General features: G+C 38.7%; 2 protein-coding genes across 8 annotated transcripts; both read right to left on the reverse strand.

The window, feature by feature from the left end:
- Positions 1–3,013: 3,013 nt before the first annotated feature.
- LOC114822002 (uncharacterized) lies at positions 3,014–11,612 on the reverse strand. Of its 7 annotated transcripts, none has more exons than XR_011577591.1 (6): positions 11,147–11,612; positions 5,031–5,275; positions 4,853–4,923; positions 4,467–4,739; positions 4,099–4,240; positions 3,014–3,309 (listed from the first exon to the last, which is right to left on the reverse strand). XR_011577591.1 is itself a non-coding variant. In XM_070816175.1 (6 exons), exons 3-6 carry the CDS (start codon positions 4,889–4,891, stop codon positions 3,150–3,152), a joined length of 516 nt encoding a protein of 171 aa, XP_070672276.1. In that variant the 5' UTR covers positions 4,892–4,923; positions 5,031–5,275; positions 11,147–11,609; the 3' UTR covers positions 3,014–3,149. The 7 variants fall into 7 exon arrangements, 4 of the variants coding, with proteins under 4 accessions (XP_070672276.1, XP_028951632.1, XP_070672275.1 ...); XM_070816175.1 differs by having other exon boundaries at positions 3,014–3,301; positions 4,557–4,739; positions 11,147–11,609; XM_029095799.2 differs by having other exon boundaries at positions 4,557–4,739; positions 11,147–11,609.
- Positions 11,613–12,993: 1,381 nt separating this feature from the next.
- LOC103402579 (MLP-like protein 328) lies at positions 12,994–14,007 on the reverse strand. The gene is made up of 2 exons (XM_008341315.4): positions 13,565–14,007; positions 12,994–13,446 (listed from the first exon to the last, which is right to left on the reverse strand). The coding sequence occupies exons 1-2, from the start codon at positions 13,770–13,772 to the stop codon at positions 13,175–13,177; spliced, it is 480 nt and encodes a 159-aa protein (XP_008339537.1). The 5' UTR covers positions 13,773–14,007; the 3' UTR covers positions 12,994–13,174.
- Positions 14,008–19,518: the final 5,511 nt, after the last annotated feature.

Genomic DNA, 19,518 nt, shown 5'->3' on the forward strand with positions numbered 1-19,518 from the left:
TTATAGATAACAATAATAACAAGAAATACTTTTTTTTTTTCATGCTGGACCATTTTTTCTAAGGTGATGCTAGAAATACCTTCTTTTTAAACTACAATTGTAAATCACGTGATGTGGCGGTTAATGGTCAGATTTTTTTTTTACTCATTAAAAATGTAATCCAACTATCAACAGCCACATCATTTGATTTACAAAATTTGGTCTAAAAAGATGGTCTCCCTAGCATTTTGCTTCTCTGTATAACTTTTAGTCATGACTCTATACCGACTTTCATTTCTAGATTTTAAAATTACGCCACGCTACTCGTTAGGTCCGATTTCAAAAAATCGAAAACAGAAAGAAAAAAAATTGAACCATTCACCAAACCAAAACAGCAAGAACAAAAAATTAAAATTGAATAAGCAGAATCGAACCAAAATTTTGGTTCGATTCGATTTCGGTTTTAGTAGTTCAAAAACCGAACTGCACTGAAATACCTTGTAACCATAACAAGTGCATTTGTTACACTTGACTATCTCGGACTGGATTAAGCTCAGGGACTAAGTTAGACTGGCTTAGACTAGACTAAACTGAATTAATTTAGTTAAGTGTTTGTTCCAATGCCGGACTAACAAGCAAAATAATATTTTTCTTTTTTTTTCTTTTTCTTTTTCTTTTACCATTTTCTACAACACATTCTCTTTTGAGAAAGTTCTCCCTTTTCTCCATTTTTTTTCTTGAAATGTTATCCTCACAACCCAGAATCAACGTCTGCTCGATTGGGTTCTTCTGATAATCCCTAAGTGGAGCCTCTGCAACCACAGCTTCATCTCAATCTTTTGCACATCTTCACAAATTCGCTCAAATCACAAAATCCAAATTCGCGGGAATTGCAAAAACCCATATTCAATTCCAATTCGCTTGAATCACAAAACCCAACTTCGTTGGAAGTGCAAATCACATATTTGAATCATGAAACCCAAACTTGAAATGCAAACCCCAAACTCAAATTGCAAATCCAAAATTCCGTTCGAAGCTTTGCAACATTTGCATAAATCAGTTTCCACCCACAAAATCGAGTAAAGTAAATGATTGAGAGCGCATGAGGAGGAAGCGGGCCTTCCAGAAGACGTGACTTATTTTTGTGTTCTTTGAGATTCGAAATGAACAGACGAAGAAATCCTGGTTTCGCGAGTGTAGGCAACGGCAAAGCAAGCAAACGAAGCAAGCAGGGAGAGGAGAGAGGATGCGATGCAGAGAGAGAACAGGACGGAGCAAGGTCTTAGCAATCCCATGGTTTTCCCGGGGATTGGCCAAGACCTAGTGAAGGAGATAAGCCGTGCGAGTCCTATTTAATCCCACTTAACTTAGTCTGTAACTTAGTCCGTGAACGCAACAAACACGGGAGTACCCTAATGTTTAATCCTATCTAGTCCAGTGATAGTTAACGAGTCCAAACAAACGCACCCTAAGTGTATTCCTCCTCTCCTCCTCGTCCTCATCGCTTTAGTTCAATCCTCTCCTAACTTAAGTCATGTTCCTCTGCGCCTCTGACGCTCCACGTCCTCAATCTTCAATCCTTTCTCGACGTCTTCAGGTCATCTCCAACCGAAGGGTCCAGAAGGCCAAAGGGCCTAAAATAGCCCGAAAACCGTCTCCAACTGAGGGCTAGGCCATAGGGCTCTAGAATCTGGGAGGGCCCCACGGAATCGGAGAGGGCTTAAGGGCTGGCCTTTTTTTTTTTAATGTTTTGTTATTTCTATCGGTTATAACCGACAGAAATAATATATATTATATTATTAATGTCGGTTATAACCGACACTAATAGCAATGTTAATATAATATCAGTTTGAACAGTGTCGGTTAAAATCGACACTAATTTGAATTCCAACGGCTAGCCAGTCACTAGCCGTTGTATTCAAATTTTTTTTTTCTTTTTATGAATTTAAACCTTTTTTTTTCTATAACTTCCTATAACTTTTTTTCTATAACTTATATTTTACAAAATTTGGTTCATATTTTTTCGTATAACTTCTATTTCACAAAATTTGTTTCATATTTTTTTTTAAATTCTATTTTTTTCTATAACTTCCTAAGCCATTATACAACATTAAATTAAATTAAGTAACATAAAACAACATTAAACAATATGAAACAACATTAAATAACATTAACCAACATAAAAATTATACAACATGAAACTTAAACAACATTTTTAAAAACATTTAGCCGTTGGATTTGAATTTAAGTTGTAGTTTTTAAATAATAAATTATGTTTGGCGTGATGGCTCTTTGGCCCTCGGTTGGAGACGGTTTTTTGTGATAGGACTAAAACGAGCCATCTAGCCCTCGGTTGGAGACGGAGACAAATATAATCATGTACTGTTCATTAAAATATTAATATCTTAGAGAATCTTGAAGGGCCAAAGGGCTAAAACGAGCTATCTGGCCAGCCATCGGTTGGAGATGGCCTCATGTTTCAGATAATCAGAATCACCTCGATAGACAAAGAAAAAGAGGGACGTCGAGATCCCTCCATCGCAACTCCTTCACCGCTGCTCTTCCATCACAGCTCCACCGAAACCTGTCACCCTTTAATCTAACAGTGTTTGCTGTTGAATAATTTTTTTTTTTTTTGACAAGTCATAGGATAATCCAAATTTACCGAAACTACGAAGAGGGAAATATTTTGAACACAAGACGCAGTGAGTTAAATAGAAAGATAATAAATTTCTATATTTGGATCATCATGAAATGAATTAAGAACAAAGGAAATTGGTCGTTATAGGACAGTTACAAATTTTTGTTGCTGAAATAGTAAAATCAACACGACCGACATAAGGCTTGACACGTGAAATGTCTCAAATGGCCATGTACGTATATTACCTAGAAGAACACGATCGATCATATTGATTTTCCTATTACTTTCAGCAAAAAGGTTTTGTAATGTCCTACAACCACCATTTTTGCCTAGTCCATTGAAAATGAAAAGAGAAGCAAAAACACAATCCAATATCTAGATGGTATATCATACTTTTGAGATTCGAAATCCTATTTGTATGATGTAATCAGTAACTGTGCACATCAGCCATGCATAATTGAGATCCAGTTAAGATTTATACATTAAATTATATACAGAATCATCTTTGTAAACATGAGGTATTGATCACTTATTTAGCAGATCTATCTTTTCTGGAACTAACTGTAACCGGAGAGGCAGAAAGGCGATTATGTTCATCTGAAACCACCGGGTAATCGAGTTTCTTACTATTGTTTTCATCTTTGTAAGACTTTGAAGGAGATGCTGATCCAAATATCTGCACTGTTAGGCTTCCACCCGCAGAGAGAAACAAGAAGTAAACATGAATAATGCATACCAAAAACAAACAAGTATACATCAACCTACAAGACGCTTGGGGATATGCTGAAGTGCAGGGGAAAGGATAATGCATTGGTCCTTCATGATATAACCAAATGAGCTGGCTTAGTCGCGCATACGTTGTACCTCGGATTGGATTAAAATTAGGGAACTTTAATGAAAAGCACCCGGTACTGTTCACTTTAACGAAAAACCACATTTTTTCACTAAAAAGTCAATCCTGATACTATTCACTTTACCCTTTATTTTGTCCTTATCATTAAAACTCAAAGTTTTCAAGCCCCTTTCATTAGTTTTCCTTTAAAATTACCGTAAGTAGTAAGAAGCTCAAAGTTTTGTCCAAAGGGTTGAAAACTTAAAGTCTAAGACACAAGGGAATAATCAGGTTCCACAAGGATGCCGCCCATGATCCCCATGGGAATTTATAAAGAACTATGAAGTATGTCACAGTTTGAGTTTGAATATTGGTACTGAAGTTCGGTAAACTTCTACCCAATATAACGTCTAGTTGACAGTACGCTCAATCCTATATAACCACTGTTTTTTCTACGGTAAAAGGTGGTTCGAACATCTAGCATGAAACTGGATAAATCTTTGCTGCTGAAAGTTTGTTAAATTCAAAGCATTGCGCTTATTGATGGTCTACTTGGTAGTTTACTAATACTAGGTAATGATAAATAAAAATTGTGAGGTAGAGGTTTTTTTTTATTCCCTCTAACCAGAGGTAAAGAGTACTTTACCTAGCACCAGAGCAGCGCCAACCCAACCAGTAGCACCCCACCTTTCCCCAAGGAGAAACCATGCAAAAGCAGCACCCCAGACCGGCTCCAAACTATAAATTATTGCTGTTTCTGTTGCTGATACATCACGCATTGCGGCCATCTGGAAAAAATACTTTCCATCAAAACTTTAAGCTAAAAAGATGCGTTGCAAATAAAACAATATTGGAGAGTTTTTTTTGTTTGGAAACAGCATAAGTAGTATACTCAACCAGAGGTCCTATAATTTACAAATATTAATTTTTTATACCGGCGATAAGATAAGCTTTATATCGGAGATATTTGTATCCATTGAATCACTAGTAACTTAGAATAGTAAAAGGTCGTACCCAGTGCACAAGGCTCCCGCTTTACGCAGGGTCTGGGAGAGGTGAATGTCGGCTAGCCTTACCCACTCTCAGATCAGCATTTACACATACCTCTACCCATAAGCATAGACCAGTCGAAAATATGCCCGAGTACAGTGCAGGTATCCATGGGAACACAACCATCCATTCCCAGAACATACCGCACGTCCATAACGATGGGTTAAAATCTTGGAGGCCACCCGACCCTACTCCAACACAGTACCATATTGTTGACATGACAGTAACAACACATACCTGAATGGAATCTTAGAACCTTAGAACTGTCCACACCACCAATAAAGATTAACAAGTAGCATTAATCACGATACAATTACCATGGACATAACATAAGGACAACATATACTAACCTCATAACAAACCAGGTACGAGCAGGAACTATTGCTCATGACATACCATCAAGCAAGGGAACTATAACTACCTGTTAAATTCAACAAGAAAATGCCAAACATTGTATCTTCAGGTACTCCCAGAAAGCAAGAAATTTGCCTTCCCATAAATGCATAGAAGGTTAATAAAGGTACTTACAGTGAACATGGACTGAAACGATGCACGACCAGCATCTGAAGTTTGCAATCCCAGTGCCTGCATGAGATACCCTAGACTGACCCAGGGACCCAACTCAATCCCTGCTTTACATGTCTGAGCATCACCTCGAGCTTGGAACACAAAAGGGATGAACGGAATGGCTGACACAGCAAACCGCACAATAGTGAAGGCTGCCGGGTCCATGACGGCTTCCACCTCTTTTACAATCGAGAAATTACTGGCTACTGTTGGAAATTCAAATTAAAAGTCATGTGATCTGTCCATGTGATGCTAACCTTTCTTTACAGATTGTTTCCAGCAAAATATAATCATCATTGCTCCTTCATTATTCAGCCGAATGGTGATGAAAGACAGCAAGTGTGCTGCCATGTGATGTGCTAGCAGGAAGACAGCAGTGTGCTGCCATGTGCTAGTCGAATCTGTGTTATTTGCAGCTGGAAAGACAGCTGCTGTGTGCTAGCCGAATGTAGACAACCTGGAATACATTTGGTCTTTTCATTTTCACGTTCCCATGTGTTAAAGACAGCAGATATGCTGCTGTCTGTGTGCTGTCAATGGATGGTGTAAAGGTGTAGGTTGTCTTGTATTTAAGGAAGCCTCTCGTAAGGCTTCAGTGTGCATAAGAAAAATCCCATCTGATTTGTCATTCAGTTCTTGAAGTGTATTTGCAATCTGTTTTTAATATCAAAGTGCCTTGTTTCCCAAAGCTTGTAGCTTCCCTCATTTCTCTATTTTTGTCCAATTTTATTGAGAGTGAAAGTGAGAGGTGTGATAGAGTTTGTAAACTTATCAACCACATATTTTGGTATTGAGTTAGTAAACTTCTCAATACCAACAGTTGGTATCAGAGCCAGAATACCATTCTGGCAGGTGCAGCAGTTATGGCATCCAACTTAGTGCAGCTCCAAGTTCCCACATTGAAGAAAGAAAATTATGAAAGATGGTGCATCCAATTCAAAGCATTGTTTGGATCACAAGAGCTATGGGAAGTTGTCAGTAATGGGTATGTTGTACCCACTACCGAGCAAGAAGCCACATATACTGCAGATCAAAGGAACACTCTCAAGGATTTACGAAAGAAGGACCAGAAGGCGTTGTATCTTCTCTATCAAGGATTAGAAGATTCAACGTTCGAGAAGGTTGCAGAAGCAACAACGAGCAAGCAAGTATGGGACACACTCAGTACAATCTACAAAGGAGTAGATCGAGTCAAGAAAGTGAGGTTACAGTCACTTCGAGCAGATTTTGAAACTGCTCACATGAATGAAGGGGAGAGCATCTCCGACTATCACTCAAGGCTCATTGTGATAGTAAATCAGATGAGGAGAAATGGCGAGAGACTCGATGAAGTACGAGTTGTGGAGAAGATACTTCGGTCACTCACATCTAAGTTTGAGCATGTGGTGACTGCCATTGAGGAATCCAAGAATTTGGAGGCGATGAGCGCAGAGGAGCTACTAGGATCCCTCCTAGTTCACGAGCAACGCATTCAGAAGAATGCAAGCCCCACAACACTAGAGCAAGCTTTGGAGTCAAAATTGAAAATTGACAAACCAAATAAAGGTCGTGGGCAGTGGAACTCACGTCGTGGGAGTTCATCCAACCGTAGCCGAGGACGAGCCCGAGGAAGAGGTCGAGGCTATGAACAAAACCGAGGTCAATCTCAAGAGTGGAGATCTACCCGAGGAAATGCGCATATCCAATGTCACACTTGCAAGCAATATGGACATTATGCCAATGAATGTTCACATAAAAATGGTGAGCATGTCAACATGGCAGAATCAAGTGGAAATACTGATGAAGAACTTACAGTCTTGCTAGCACACCATGATTCCAGTAGCCAACAAGATGTTTGGTATTTGGACTCTGGTGCAAGCAATCACATGTGTGGAAAGAAGGAGTTTTTTGCCGAACTCAAAGATGGGGCCTATGGATCTGTAAGTCTTGGTGACTCCTCAAAGTTGCCAGTTGAAGGCAAAGGGAAGATCAAGATCATCCAGAATGATGGTAGAGAAGAATACATCTCCGATACCTACTACATACCAGGTATGAAGAGCAACATTCTGAGCATTGGTCAACTGCTCCAGAAAAGGTATATTATACATATGGAGGATATGTTTCTCACTCTCAGGAATGCAAGGAGAAAACTTATTGCACGTGTTCAAATGTCAAAGAACCGAATGTTCCCGTTGAAGTTGAACACAAAGATTGGGAGTTGCAACATCGGTGTAATGGAAGATGAGTCATGGAAATGGCATCTTCGATTTGGCCATCTTCATTTCAATGGCCTAAAGTTGCTGTCAAGTGGAGGAATGGTTCGTGGTCTACCCCAGATTGAAGTCACACGCCAAGTATGTGAAGGTTGTGTGCTTGGCAAGCAAGCACGACTATCATTCCCTGTTGGTGATACATGGAGAGCAAAGGCACCACTGCAAATGGTACACACGGATATATGTGGTCCATTGGATCCTATGTCTTATGGAGGTAATAGGTATTTTATTACTTTCATTGATGATTTCAGTAGGAAGACTTGGGTTTATTTTCTCAAGGAGAAGTCGGCTGCCCTAAAAATCTTCAAGGAGTTCAAGGCACTCACAGAGGCTGAAAGCAACCACAAGCTTGTGGCTGTGAGATCAGATAGAGGTGGAGAGTACACCTCCAATGCTTTCCAAGCATACTGCAAGGAGCAAGGAATTAGGCATCAACTGACTGCTGCCTATACCCCACAGCAAAATGGGATAGCCGAAAGAAAGAATCGAACCATCCTTGACATGACAAGGTCCATGCTTAAGGAGAAGAATTTGCCAAAAGAATTGTGGGCAGAAGCTGTAGCTTGTTCGATTTATTTGTTGAATCGATGTCAAACAAAGAGTGTCAAAAGGATGACACCACAAGAAGCTTGGAGTGGATATAAGCCGAGTGTTGCACACCTAAGAGTTTTTGGGTGTGTTGCATATGCTCAAGTTCCAGAAGCCAAGAGGAGAAAGCTCGATGATCGAGGTGAGAAGTGTGTGTTTGTGGGCTATAGTGAAGAGTCCAAGGCATACAAGCTCTACAACCCACTAACTGGCAAGCTAGTGGTTAGTAGAGATGTCATCTTCAGTGAGGAAGAGGCATGGAAGTGGAACAACAAAGAAGTCAGTAAAGAGAAGATCGTCTCCACTAATTTTGAAGAACCAGAAGTTGTACCACCTGTTGAGCAACAACCTGCTCAAACAACCACAACAACTCCATTGCACAGAACTGCAAGGAGTGGTCCTACATCTAGTGAAGAAAGCAGCTCTTCAACTCCAGTGAGACTAAGAAGTCTCACCGAGATATATGGACAAGAAGAAGAAGAAGAAACCAACCTTTTCTGCTTGTATGCAGACCACGAGCCTCTCTCATTCAATGAAGCTGTGGAAGAAGATCGTTGGAGAATAGCCATGGAGGAAGAAATCCATGCCATCGAGAAGAATGACACTTGGGAGTTGACAAAGCTCCTACCAAATCAGAAGGCAATTGGTGTCAAGTGGGTGTACAAGATCAAACGCACTGCAGATGGGAGTGTGGATCGGTACAAATCAAGGCTTGTAGCAAAGGGCTACAAACAAAAGTATGGAGTGGACTATGATGAAGTCTATGCTCCAGTTGCAAGACTTGACACGGTAAGATTACTAATCTCTCTTGCCGCTCATCATAAATGGAAAATTTATCAACTAGATGTCAAGTCAGCCTTCCTTAATGGAGTACTTGAGGAAGAAGTGTACGTGGAACAACCAGAAGGCTTCCAAGTACAAGGAGAAGAAGAAAAGGTGTATCGTTTGAAGAAGGCTTTGTATGGCCTCAAGCAAGCACCACGAGCTTGGAACTCAAGGATTGACAACTACCTTCACCAAAATGGATTTCAGAAATGTCCATACGAGCATTCAGTTTACATGAAGAATGGTGCAAAAGGGGAGTTCTTAATTATTTGTCTCTATGTAGATGACTTGTTGTTTACAGGAAACAATGAAGCAATGTTCTGTGAGTTCAAGCAATCCATGTTCAGTGAATTCGAGATGACTGACAATGGATTAATGTCATACTTTCTTGGCATAGAGGTGAAGCAAGAAAGTGACGGTATCTACATCTCTCAACAAAAGTACATGAGAGATATATTGGAGAAATTCAATATGGATAAGTGCAATATTGTCAACACTCCAGTTGCAACTGGATTGAAGCTGTCCAAGGAAGGAGAAGGTGAGTTTGTAAACTCAACCGTGTACAAAAGCTTGGTTGGAAGTCTAAGGTACCTTACAATCACAAGACCTGATATAGTTTATGGTGTTGGACTCGTGAGTCGGTACATGGAAATACCAAGGGAGTCTCATTGGCTGGTTGCCAAGAGAATCTTGAGGTACATAAGAGGTACTCTAAACTATGGTCTGTTTTATAATTTTGGTGAAGATGCAAAATTATTTGGTTATTCAGATAGTGATTGGGGAGGTGACCAAGATGAAAGGAAAAGCACAACTGGCTATGTGTTTTTTCTAGGATCAACAGCTTTCTCATGGACTTCAAAGAAGCAATCAATTGTTGCTTTGTCATCATGTGAAGCCGAGTATGTTGCTGTAGCCTCAACAGTATGTGAAGCAATTTGGTTAAGAAATCTATTGAAGTCAGTGTGTCATCCACAAGTGGAATCGACTGTGATTCATGTGGATAACATGTCTGCAATCAAGCTTGCAAAGAATCCTGTTCAACATGGAAGGAGCAAGCACATTGATACCAGGTTCCATTTTCTAAGGGACCATGTGAAGCAAAAGACAATAGAGCTTGTCTATTGTCACACGAAGGAACAAGTGGCAGACATCTTCACTAAGCCATTACCAGTTGAATCATTCCGGCTATTACGTGAAATGCTAGGCATGAAGGCGTTTTAATTTGAGGGGCCATGTTGGAAATTCAAATTAAAAGTCATGTCATCTGTCCATGTGATGCTAACCTTTCTTTACAGATTGTTTCCAGCAAAATATAATCATCATTGCTCCTTCATTATTCAGCCGAATGGTGATGAAAGACAGCAAGTGTGCTGCCATGTGATGTGCTAGCAGGAAGACAGCAGTGTGCTGCCATGTGCTAGTCGAATCTGTGTTATTTGCAGCTGGAAAGACAGCTGCTGTGTGCTAGCCGAATGTAGACAACCTGGAATACATTTGGTCTTTTCATTTTCACGTTCCCATGTGTTAAAGACAGCAGATATGCTGCTGTCTGTGTGCTGTCAATGGATGGTGTAAAGGTGTAGGTTGTCTTGTATTTAAGGAAGCCTCTCGTAAGGCTTCAGTGTGCATAAGAAAAATCCCATCTGATTTGTCATTCAGTTCTTGAAGTGTATTTGCAATCTGTTTTTAATATCAAAGTGCCTTGTTTCCCAAAGCTTGTAGCTTCCCTCATTTCTCTATTTTTGTCCAATTTTATTGAGAGTGAAAGTGAGAGGTGTGATAGAGTTTGTAAACTTATCACCCACATATTTTGGTATTGAGTTAGTAAACTTCTCAATACCAACAGCTACAACAAGCGAACAAAATGAGTGAAACAAATTTAAAATTGTGATCCACACACTTCCAATGCGCCTCTGGAGCCCGAATTTTATTCCAAGCAACTCCCAATCAACCAGCATTTCGTTTGCATTTTCGTTATACATTAGTAATTGAATTTTTGTTAGAAAGTAATTCTGCCCCCTCAATACAAAACGCGGTAAGCTCTTAGTTCGATCTTCACCTAAAGCTCTACATGATCTCTCCGTTCAAGGCCTAAACCCTATATTTCATTTCCCTTTACACACATCCTTCTAAGTTTTCTACTTTTGCTCAAAAATTCGAAATTTTACTTTGCGTATTATCAAGTGAAATATTTTCCCACATTTTCATGGTTTTTATGAACAATCAAACACTTTTCATAAGGATTCGACGTAAACTAGCAGTGAAGGCTGTCGACTACCTGACGCCCTCCCCCTCCTTCTTTATCCGGGCTTGGACCAGCAATGTAAGATAAACTTTATGAACAATCAAACACTAAGCAGAAAATAATTTATGAAAATATTAAAAAGGTTTAAAAAGGAAGAAGCTTTTTACCATGAGCGACGGTGATGACGTTGAGCAAGATGATGCTCCTAACTTTCTTGGAAGCGAAAAAGATCCTTCGCCATAGAGATCGTTTGCCGAACAAGGACTTGAAGCTTAGGGTCGTTACTCTCCTTTCGTCTTGCGATCGATTTCCACTAGAATTTTTAACCAATGTGGTTGGGTTCGGATTCCGATTCGGATTCGGACGATCCAATTTCACTGGCTTTCAAAGTCCCTGTTTGGCATTAGGTTTAGAGCTACTACTAGGAGAAGAAGGAGGAGGAGGAGGAGGAGGAGGAGAAGAAGCGGTTAAACGGGATCGTTTCCGGGGATTTGTGTGGAAGGAAGAGAAAGTTGAGAAGTTAGAAGAAGAAGAGCATTTGATGGCGGTGGTGGCGCAAATTGATGAGTTCCACGACCACCCGAATGGTGATTGGGCAGCCATGCCTGAGCACTGGAGCACTGAACCCAGAACAACTGCGCGTTGTGGCTGGCTGGGATTAATTACCAGTTACACCTGAAATTACTGAAACACCCTCGTTGAGATTTTGGTTAAGGAAGTTGATATTTTGGTCAAGGAGTAAACTGTCGGTTTACCCCCTGAACTTTTACCTCACTTTCGATTTCCCCCTGAACTTTTCCATTGGAAAATTAAGGACTCAAACTAATTTTTTTAGCCAATTTGCCCCCTACCGTTAGTTTTTCATATATTCTATCCATATTTCCGTTAAGTGAGACCATGTGCACAACATGTGAGGGTAGTTAAATTATTTCACTCTTAAAAATGATTAAAAAACTGAAAATAATAAAAAAAGCAAAACTTTCCCTCTATTTTTTCCTGCTAATTCCTATCCTCGATTTTATTTTTCCCTCTCATTCCTATGCATGAGAAATGACATATAGTGTTATTGTCTACCATTTTTATTTTCTCTAACAAATTAATAATTTGACAAATGCTAATGGTGCTATTGTCTCCAAAGCAGTGCATTAATATAAGAAACCCTAGTCTTTTTTATGGACATGTTTCTTATATTAATGCACTGCTTTTGAGACAATAACACCATGAGCATTTGTCAAATTATTAATTTGTTAGAGAAAATAAAAATGGTAGTACATGCTTCAAAAAAAAGATTAACTTAGCTACTTATGAAGACAATAACACCATATGTTATTTCTCATGCATAGGAATGAGAGGGAAAATTAAAATTGAGGATAGGAATTAGCGGGAAAAAATAGAGGGAAAATTATTATTATTTATTTATTTTTAGTTTTTAATCATTTTTAAATTGAAATGACTTAACTATCCTCACATGTTATGCACATGATCTCACTTAACAGAAATATGGATGGAATATATGAAAAACTAACGGTAGGGGGCAAATTGGCTAAAAAAATTAGTTTGAGTCCTTAATTTTCCAATAGAAAAGTTCAAGGGGGAAATCGAAAGTGAGGTGAAAGTTCAGGGGGTAAACCGACAGTTTACCCTTTGGTCAAGTCTCCGACTATCAGTTAAAATATCTATAAAAAATTATTAGGACGGTTCAGTTCGGGTTATCTAAAAGTTAATATAAATAATGTTGGGCAGATTAAATTTTCAGATCAAATTAATAAAAATGAAAATGTTAATTAATATTTAATAATAATTTAATCACCAACTATCATTTTACATGATTTATAAAATATAATTTAAATAGATGGTAGCTTTTGTTCTTTAGTGCTTTTGCTAAAAGCTCTTTTATCATTATGAGATTGAGACTTTAATTAAAAAACTAAGTTTGAGACTTTAATTAAAAAACTAAGTTCTTCTCGAAAAATATAAGCATGCCAATAGATTGAACTTGTTTAAAACATCAGCATTATAATGATATCACACTCAATTCATTATTTCTCAGAGAATTAAAGACAAACCAAATCGGAAACCGAAATAAGCAACAGTGCTAACTAGCTTGCTCAACTCTCAGGCCTTTATTCTTGAAGATAGTAATATTACTCAATGTTCCATATCGTATATGTATGCATAAATCTTGTGCTTGGCGCTTATTCCTTGAGAAGATGTGCATCAACATCTTTAATGACAGTGACCGCAAAGCTGAGGAACTTCTGTGGAGGCGGATCGTTCTCGTTGAGTTTTTCATATTCTAAAGTAATTTTCACAGAACTTCCTTCACTATTTGGAGTGATGATCTGGTAAGTGACCTTGAAGCTTTTGTAATTGTCCAGCACATGTGATCCTTCCAAAGCTATAAGACTCACCCGATTGTTTGCTTCATCTATTTCCGCCTTTTCCTTGTAAGTCTCGACATTTCCATCTATACGTCACATGGAAAAGTACCCGGTCACCAGAGTCTCGACATTTTCATAGAAGGTTTAAAAAATTAATTGTTAGTTTGATTAGTTAGGAGGAGAGAGGAATGTTATTAATATTACCTATGGTGTATTTCCAGAGCTTGACAGAGCCAGAAGTTACCCAGTCACCTTCATGTACCGTAACATCGTGTATTTTATCAGAGGCTGCTTTGGGGACGTCATGGTGCTGGTAGCTGATGAATTTGTACAGCTGATCAGCGTTGGCTTTGATCTCTACCTCAGCCTCCAGAGTCTCCAGCTTGCAAGTACCAGCTCCACTCACAGCCATTTTCTTTTATTTGTTATTTATAATATGTGAATAACGATAGTGTAAGTCTGGGGAATTGTAGGAGACGTATACAAACCTATTGGTTTCCACTTCTTATGCCAAATCAAGGGATCCGAGTCTTTTAAATTTGATTCAATCAGGGAGCTCCTTTAAAAGTTATAATACTTTTAGATCCGAAAAGGATCCCTTTCCTTAGTTATGGAGGCAATTGTGGATAAGATCTGATCACTTGAAGAAAATGACGAGTTTGCGGATCTTTGCGGTTCTTCATCATTCACATGGGAGACTTTATGACTAGACCTACCAAATTTAATCGCAACAACGAACTTGATAATGAGACATCAACAATTCAACAATTCAAAAAACTTCAATTAAATTGTGACCCATAAATAAATATGTGGAATTCCTATTACTTCTTCTTTTGTAATCAATCAAAGCTGAATTATTGATGCCTAATTCATAAAAGGTTTTTCTGTTCTGCATGCAGCATCTGGACACAGGAATATTCTTTGGGATTCTTTGGGATTTTAATTGTGGACTTGTATTACCTGGCCAAATATATAAAGTTTGAAGTGCAATTAAAATTTTAGAGTGTAAATAAAATTACCATCTTTTATTGGTTTTTTAAGAAAGCTTTAATGAAAAGAATTTGAGCTAAGTTTAATTTAATAAAAAACCACCATATACTATTATTTAACCAAAAAGACTTCATATTTAATCATGAGGATAAAACTAATTTATAGTACCATACCCACAAACATTTAACACACATGAGCCCAAAACGAAATGTTTTTTTTCCACCTTTGCCCCTAACAGCAATGCTATTCTGTCAGCCAATTCTGTTACAAATAAACTTTCCTTTACTTACAAGTATGCCATTAAGTCAGCCAATTCTTTCTCTCTTTCTTTTTCTTTTGGCCGTTCGTTATCTCTTCAGGTTTTGCATTTTTTTTCCCCTTGTTTTCTTCATGTCGTCCCCCTCCCTCCTGAAGGAGAGGTAAAACTCAACGTGGGTGAAAGAGAGTGGCCACCTCCTCAAACCATTTTGCACGTTTAAAGAAAATGTGAGTAATTGCTTCCCCAATTTCTTTTATTATATATACATATTTTATATATTTTATATATATATATATTATTAATTTATTAGTTTATTACTTATTTGTAATTAGGTGGTTCAGATTCTTTTGTTGATCAATTTCCACCTTAATTTTGCTTACCACTTAGAACTCACTTTCCTAGAATGCAGGAGCCACTTCCATTGGAAATTATCCCAGTTTCATTTTCAGTTTGTGAGTCTTTGTAGATTTGCCAATGGGGTATCGACTCTTAACGGATAAAACAATGGTTTTGAAGATTTGCCCGTAAAGCTCCGGTATTTTCACCAGCTCGAGTGTTTTCAACATCACCACCTTCTCCTTGTTATTTGCCTTTACCAGCAGTGTTGTTCATGGCTTTGTTCTGTCCTAGCAACAACATGAAAACAAATCAACAAAAAAGAGATAGGTCCTCGTCGGATCCTCTTTGTGAGGATCACGAGGATTCTTTAATCCTGTCATTCCATCGTACATCGTGCAATCAGAAATCATTTTAAATTATATGATTCAAAATTGAACACAAACAGTACCTGACGAAAATTGACCGCACGATGTATGATGAACGAACATGATTAAAGGATCTCCGGGATCCTCACAAAGAGGATCCGGCGAGGATCCTATCTCAACAAAAAAATGCATTGATCTACTAACAATTTGATACTTTATGTCTTCAAATAAAAAACAAGATCAAATAGCTACAATATTTCCCCAGGTAAACAAAATTATCAATTAAAAATATTGAACACTAACTATTTCTCGAATTGGATAGGGGTACCGATACTATTTCTTAAATAGAACATTAGTACTATTATTATTTCTTAAACTGAATACTAGCACTATCAATATTTCTTAAACTGAACATTCATTATTTCTTAAACTAAGCACTGGTACTGTCACTATTTCTTAAACTGAACATTCACTATTTCGTAAACTGAACACAAATATTATTACTATTTCTTAAACTGAATATTCACTATTTTGTATACTGAACACGGGTATTATCATTATTTCTTAAACTTAACACTAATATTATTACTATTTCTTAAGCTGAATACTGACTATTTCTTAAATTGAACACTGACTATTTTTATAATTGAATACAGGTACTGTCACTATTTCTTAAACCAGAAATAGTGAATTAGGGTTTAGTTATTATGATATATTGTTGGATTATGATTAACATATAATTGTGTTCTGGCCTTATAGAAAAAAAGGTACACACCATGTTAAATACATGTAGGTATTTATATATAAATATATATTACGCACGTATACTGTAATTCCAACTTTTGATAGATCAAGCCATGAGTTTCCCAGTCCCCTTCATGCACCTGGATACTGCCAGAACAAATTTTTGGGACGTGTGGCGAGCCTGGCTCTTGAAGATGTTGTAGAACTTCTCAGCAGGTGCCTTGATTTCGATCTCAGTCTCAACCTTACCGTGCAGAGTCATGTTTATGATCAGTTGGGATGGCACCATAATTAATCAATTTGCACCATACTACTAAATTTTTTTAATTTTTCATCATTTCTTTCGTTAAGTAGGTGTGCTATCCGCATGACTGCCTTCAAAGGGTAAAAAAGTCATTTTACCTACACCTTCTGTCTTCTTTCTTTTCTCCGAACTTTCTCTTCTTCTTCCTTTTCACCAAGCCGAGCCCGTGCTGTTCCACCATGCTCCACCGGCACGATTTTCCGGCGAACACCAAAAGAAACAATGGGAGGGATCTGAGCTCGTAGATTCGCGTTCACTACATCCCTTTCTTACACTCATCGCAAACCCTACCCTCCTATTCCAGTGGGTACACCTCCCCCGTCGCCATTGAGTTTCTGAATAAAAACCGCGCGTACAACTCGACCACCACCGCCGCCACTCCTACGGCTCCCATAGCCACCAACGCGTGCTCTCGCGAAGACCCGCACCTGAAGTTGGTGCCTTCGATTATGATCGAGTACTTGGACTTTGTCTCTCCCGGATCCACGAAGCGCATGGAGTAGGAGGCGGGGAGGCCGCAGAGCGCGTAAGACCCAAGCTTGGCGATGTGGGGAGAAGATGAGATAGATTTGATCAAGCCTTGCCAAAGAATCTGGGAAGTACAAAATAATAGGAATATTATTAAACTAACGAGAATGCGGGAATGGCTACAAAACCCTAGAATGCTACATTGTGACTAATTTATTGTTCTACGAGCTACAAAGCATCATATATATAGAGAACTAACATAACCCTAGTAGGCAAGAAAACGAAACCCTAATACTAACGGGCTAAGCCCAAATTCAAACAATAAAATAATCATAAATTCTAACACCCCCCATCAAACTCATGACGGTATACGGCAAGAGTTTGGAACAAGAAGAGGCGGATGCAAGCTCCGTTAGGCAGACACGACAAAACAAGCTCCGTAGGCGGACACGACAAAGCAAGCTCCGTTAGGCGGACACAATAAGGCAAGCGGGTGAGCAACCAAGTGAGCAAATGAACAATCCAAGCTTCAATCAACAAGGCCCAACCAAAGGCCTTCAAACAAATCATAATAGCAACAACACGTTTGCCCCAACAAAAAGCAACAAATACTGCCTACCAACTCTTTTCCACTAGCAACTTTTCACAGGTCAACAAACTTTTTTTTTCTTTGCTTTCTTCCTTCGATCTGCGAACAAAGTGTGGTAACAAATGGTGGGTGCGGCGGTTGCTGGGTAGGGCAAGCAAATTCATCTCTAGGTGCAGTTATGGGACGACATCAGGTTACAAGTCCGGGCAGCAATGGTTCCAGGTGGGTTCAACGGATTATGGGTAGCAATGGGTTTCGATATGGGCTTCAAAAAGTTGTCAGGCAGCAGCAATGCGAATCGATTCAGATGGTACAGGCTATAGCAACGAGTGCGATGGCCAACTCGTGCATGCGTCATTGGGTGGCAAGACGACGACGTGATGCATGCAGCAAATAGATTCAATTTTTTCTCCCTTTTTTTAAGCAACAAAACCCTAACTAGGGCACAACGACAAACCACAACGAAGAAGAGGAATGTGACAAGACAAACAAACTAGCTACCAAGAACAGATTCAACCCATCAAACCTGCTATGATACCAAGTTGAATATCAGAGTGCGCAACGAACAAGACTACAAAATAATATGAATATTATTAAACTAACGAGAATGTCAGAATGACTACAAAACCATAGAAGGCTACATTGTGACTAACTTATTGTTTTACGAGCTATAAAGCATCATGTATATAGAGAACTAACCTAACCCTAATAAGCAAGAAAACGAAACCCTAATACTGATGGGTTAAGCTCAAATTCAAACAATAAAATAATCCTAAATTCCAACACTCCACATACTCTACTGCACCAAATTCCCCTTTCTCTCTCTTCTCTTCTATTCTCTCTCTCTCTCTGCTTTTCCTTTTCACATTGCTTCTTATTGATGACCCACAACCACTCTAACACGTTGCCGCTACTCTCTTCCTTCCTTTCCTTTCCTTGTAAGAAAACAAGTATTCTTCCCCTCCTCTGAGCGCTTTTTACTCTCAGAGATTTTCCCCAACTGAGTTTTTCATTTACTGCAAAAACATATTTTCTTTTGGGGTTTGGGGTTTAAAGGGAGGGTTTTTCTCTGTTTATTTACAAATTTATTGAAAAGTTGAGCTCTTTGTGCTTCCGATGTAATGAGTTCTCTTTCCTTTAAAGGGTCTTGTTTGGTAACTTTGGTTACTGAGAAAATGAGCGTTCTCTATCGTTTGGTATGCAGACGGGACGGGACGAAACGGAATGGGACGGGACAGGACGGGACAGAACAGAGAGGAAGCGAAGATGCCCTCGGATGGAAACAAGAAGGAAGAAGAAGAAGATGGAGAGGTTATAATTTTGTGTTCCACAGATGTGGAACGAGTCGTTCCAGGGGGATGAGGTGGAACAAAAATTCACCAAAAACTCGTTATGTGGAACAGTATGTTCCACCCGTTTTAGGCGCACCAAACATGGGACAGAACGCCCCGTCCCACGTACCAAACGGTACCTAAGAGATGAATTTGGGGAGTACAAAGTGAAAGTGTTGGTGGAGAGAATGGAATGTGCAGGGGAATGACTTTTTTGCCCTTTAAAGGGTAGTCATGTGGATAGCACGCGACCTACTTAATGTAAGAATAGATGAAAAATTAAAAAAATTGACAAAATGTGCAAATTGACTAATTATGAGAATTGAGGGAGGAAATTGACCAAAATTAGAGTTGAGAGAGGAAATTGGCCAATGTTTACAAGTTAATTATGAATACCTGTATTAATTTATGCGATAACTTAGAAAAAGTAGTGCTTCAAAGGATCGCATGAAAAACATTCGTTTATTAAAAAAATTCAGATAAAGGAAATATATAAGACAAACGTACGTAATCACTTTCGGTTCGATTATGAACATGATTTGGATCAATAATATTAGGGTGCTATATATTATTGATATTATTAGATTTCAATAACCAATCACTGGTTTTTTTGCAATATTATACTTGTACATTTTCAAGCTACCACATTTTTTTCCTTCTGGATGTATGAAAATTTAGGTATTGCGTTTGTTCCTTTGTTAAGAAGTCATCCCCAACTCCCTTGCCCTATTATTTTTATCAAGGAAAAATAACTCCCCAGTTTAAAAGC

Source organism: Malus domestica, chromosome 16, assembly GCF_042453785.1.
Source record: "Malus domestica chromosome 16, GDT2T_hap1".
Lineage (NCBI taxonomy): Eukaryota > Viridiplantae > Streptophyta > Magnoliopsida > Rosales > Rosaceae > Malus > Malus domestica.

Bases quoted from the DNA above. Each gene is read 5' to 3' on its own strand.
- LOC114822002 (XM_070816174.1), bottom strand. From the start codon at position 4,891: ATGAGCAATAGTTCCTGCTCGTACCTGGTTTGTTATGAG. The intron at 4,740-4,852 runs GTTAGTATATGT...GATTCCATTCAG, and splicing joins CGTACCTGGTTTGTTATGAG to GTATGTGTTGTTACTGTCAT. The intron at 3,315-4,096 runs AAAGTACTCTTT...CTCTCTGCGGGT, and splicing joins GCGCTGCTCTGGTGCTAGGT to GGAAGCCTAACAGTGCAGAT.
- LOC103402579 (XM_008341315.4), bottom strand. From the start codon at position 13,772: ATGGCTGTGAGTGGAGCTGGTACTTGCAAGCTGGAGACTCTGGAGGCT. The intron at 13,447-13,564 runs GTAATATTAATA...TGTGACGTATAG, and splicing joins GCTCTGGAAATACACCATAG to ATGGAAATGTCGAGACTTAC.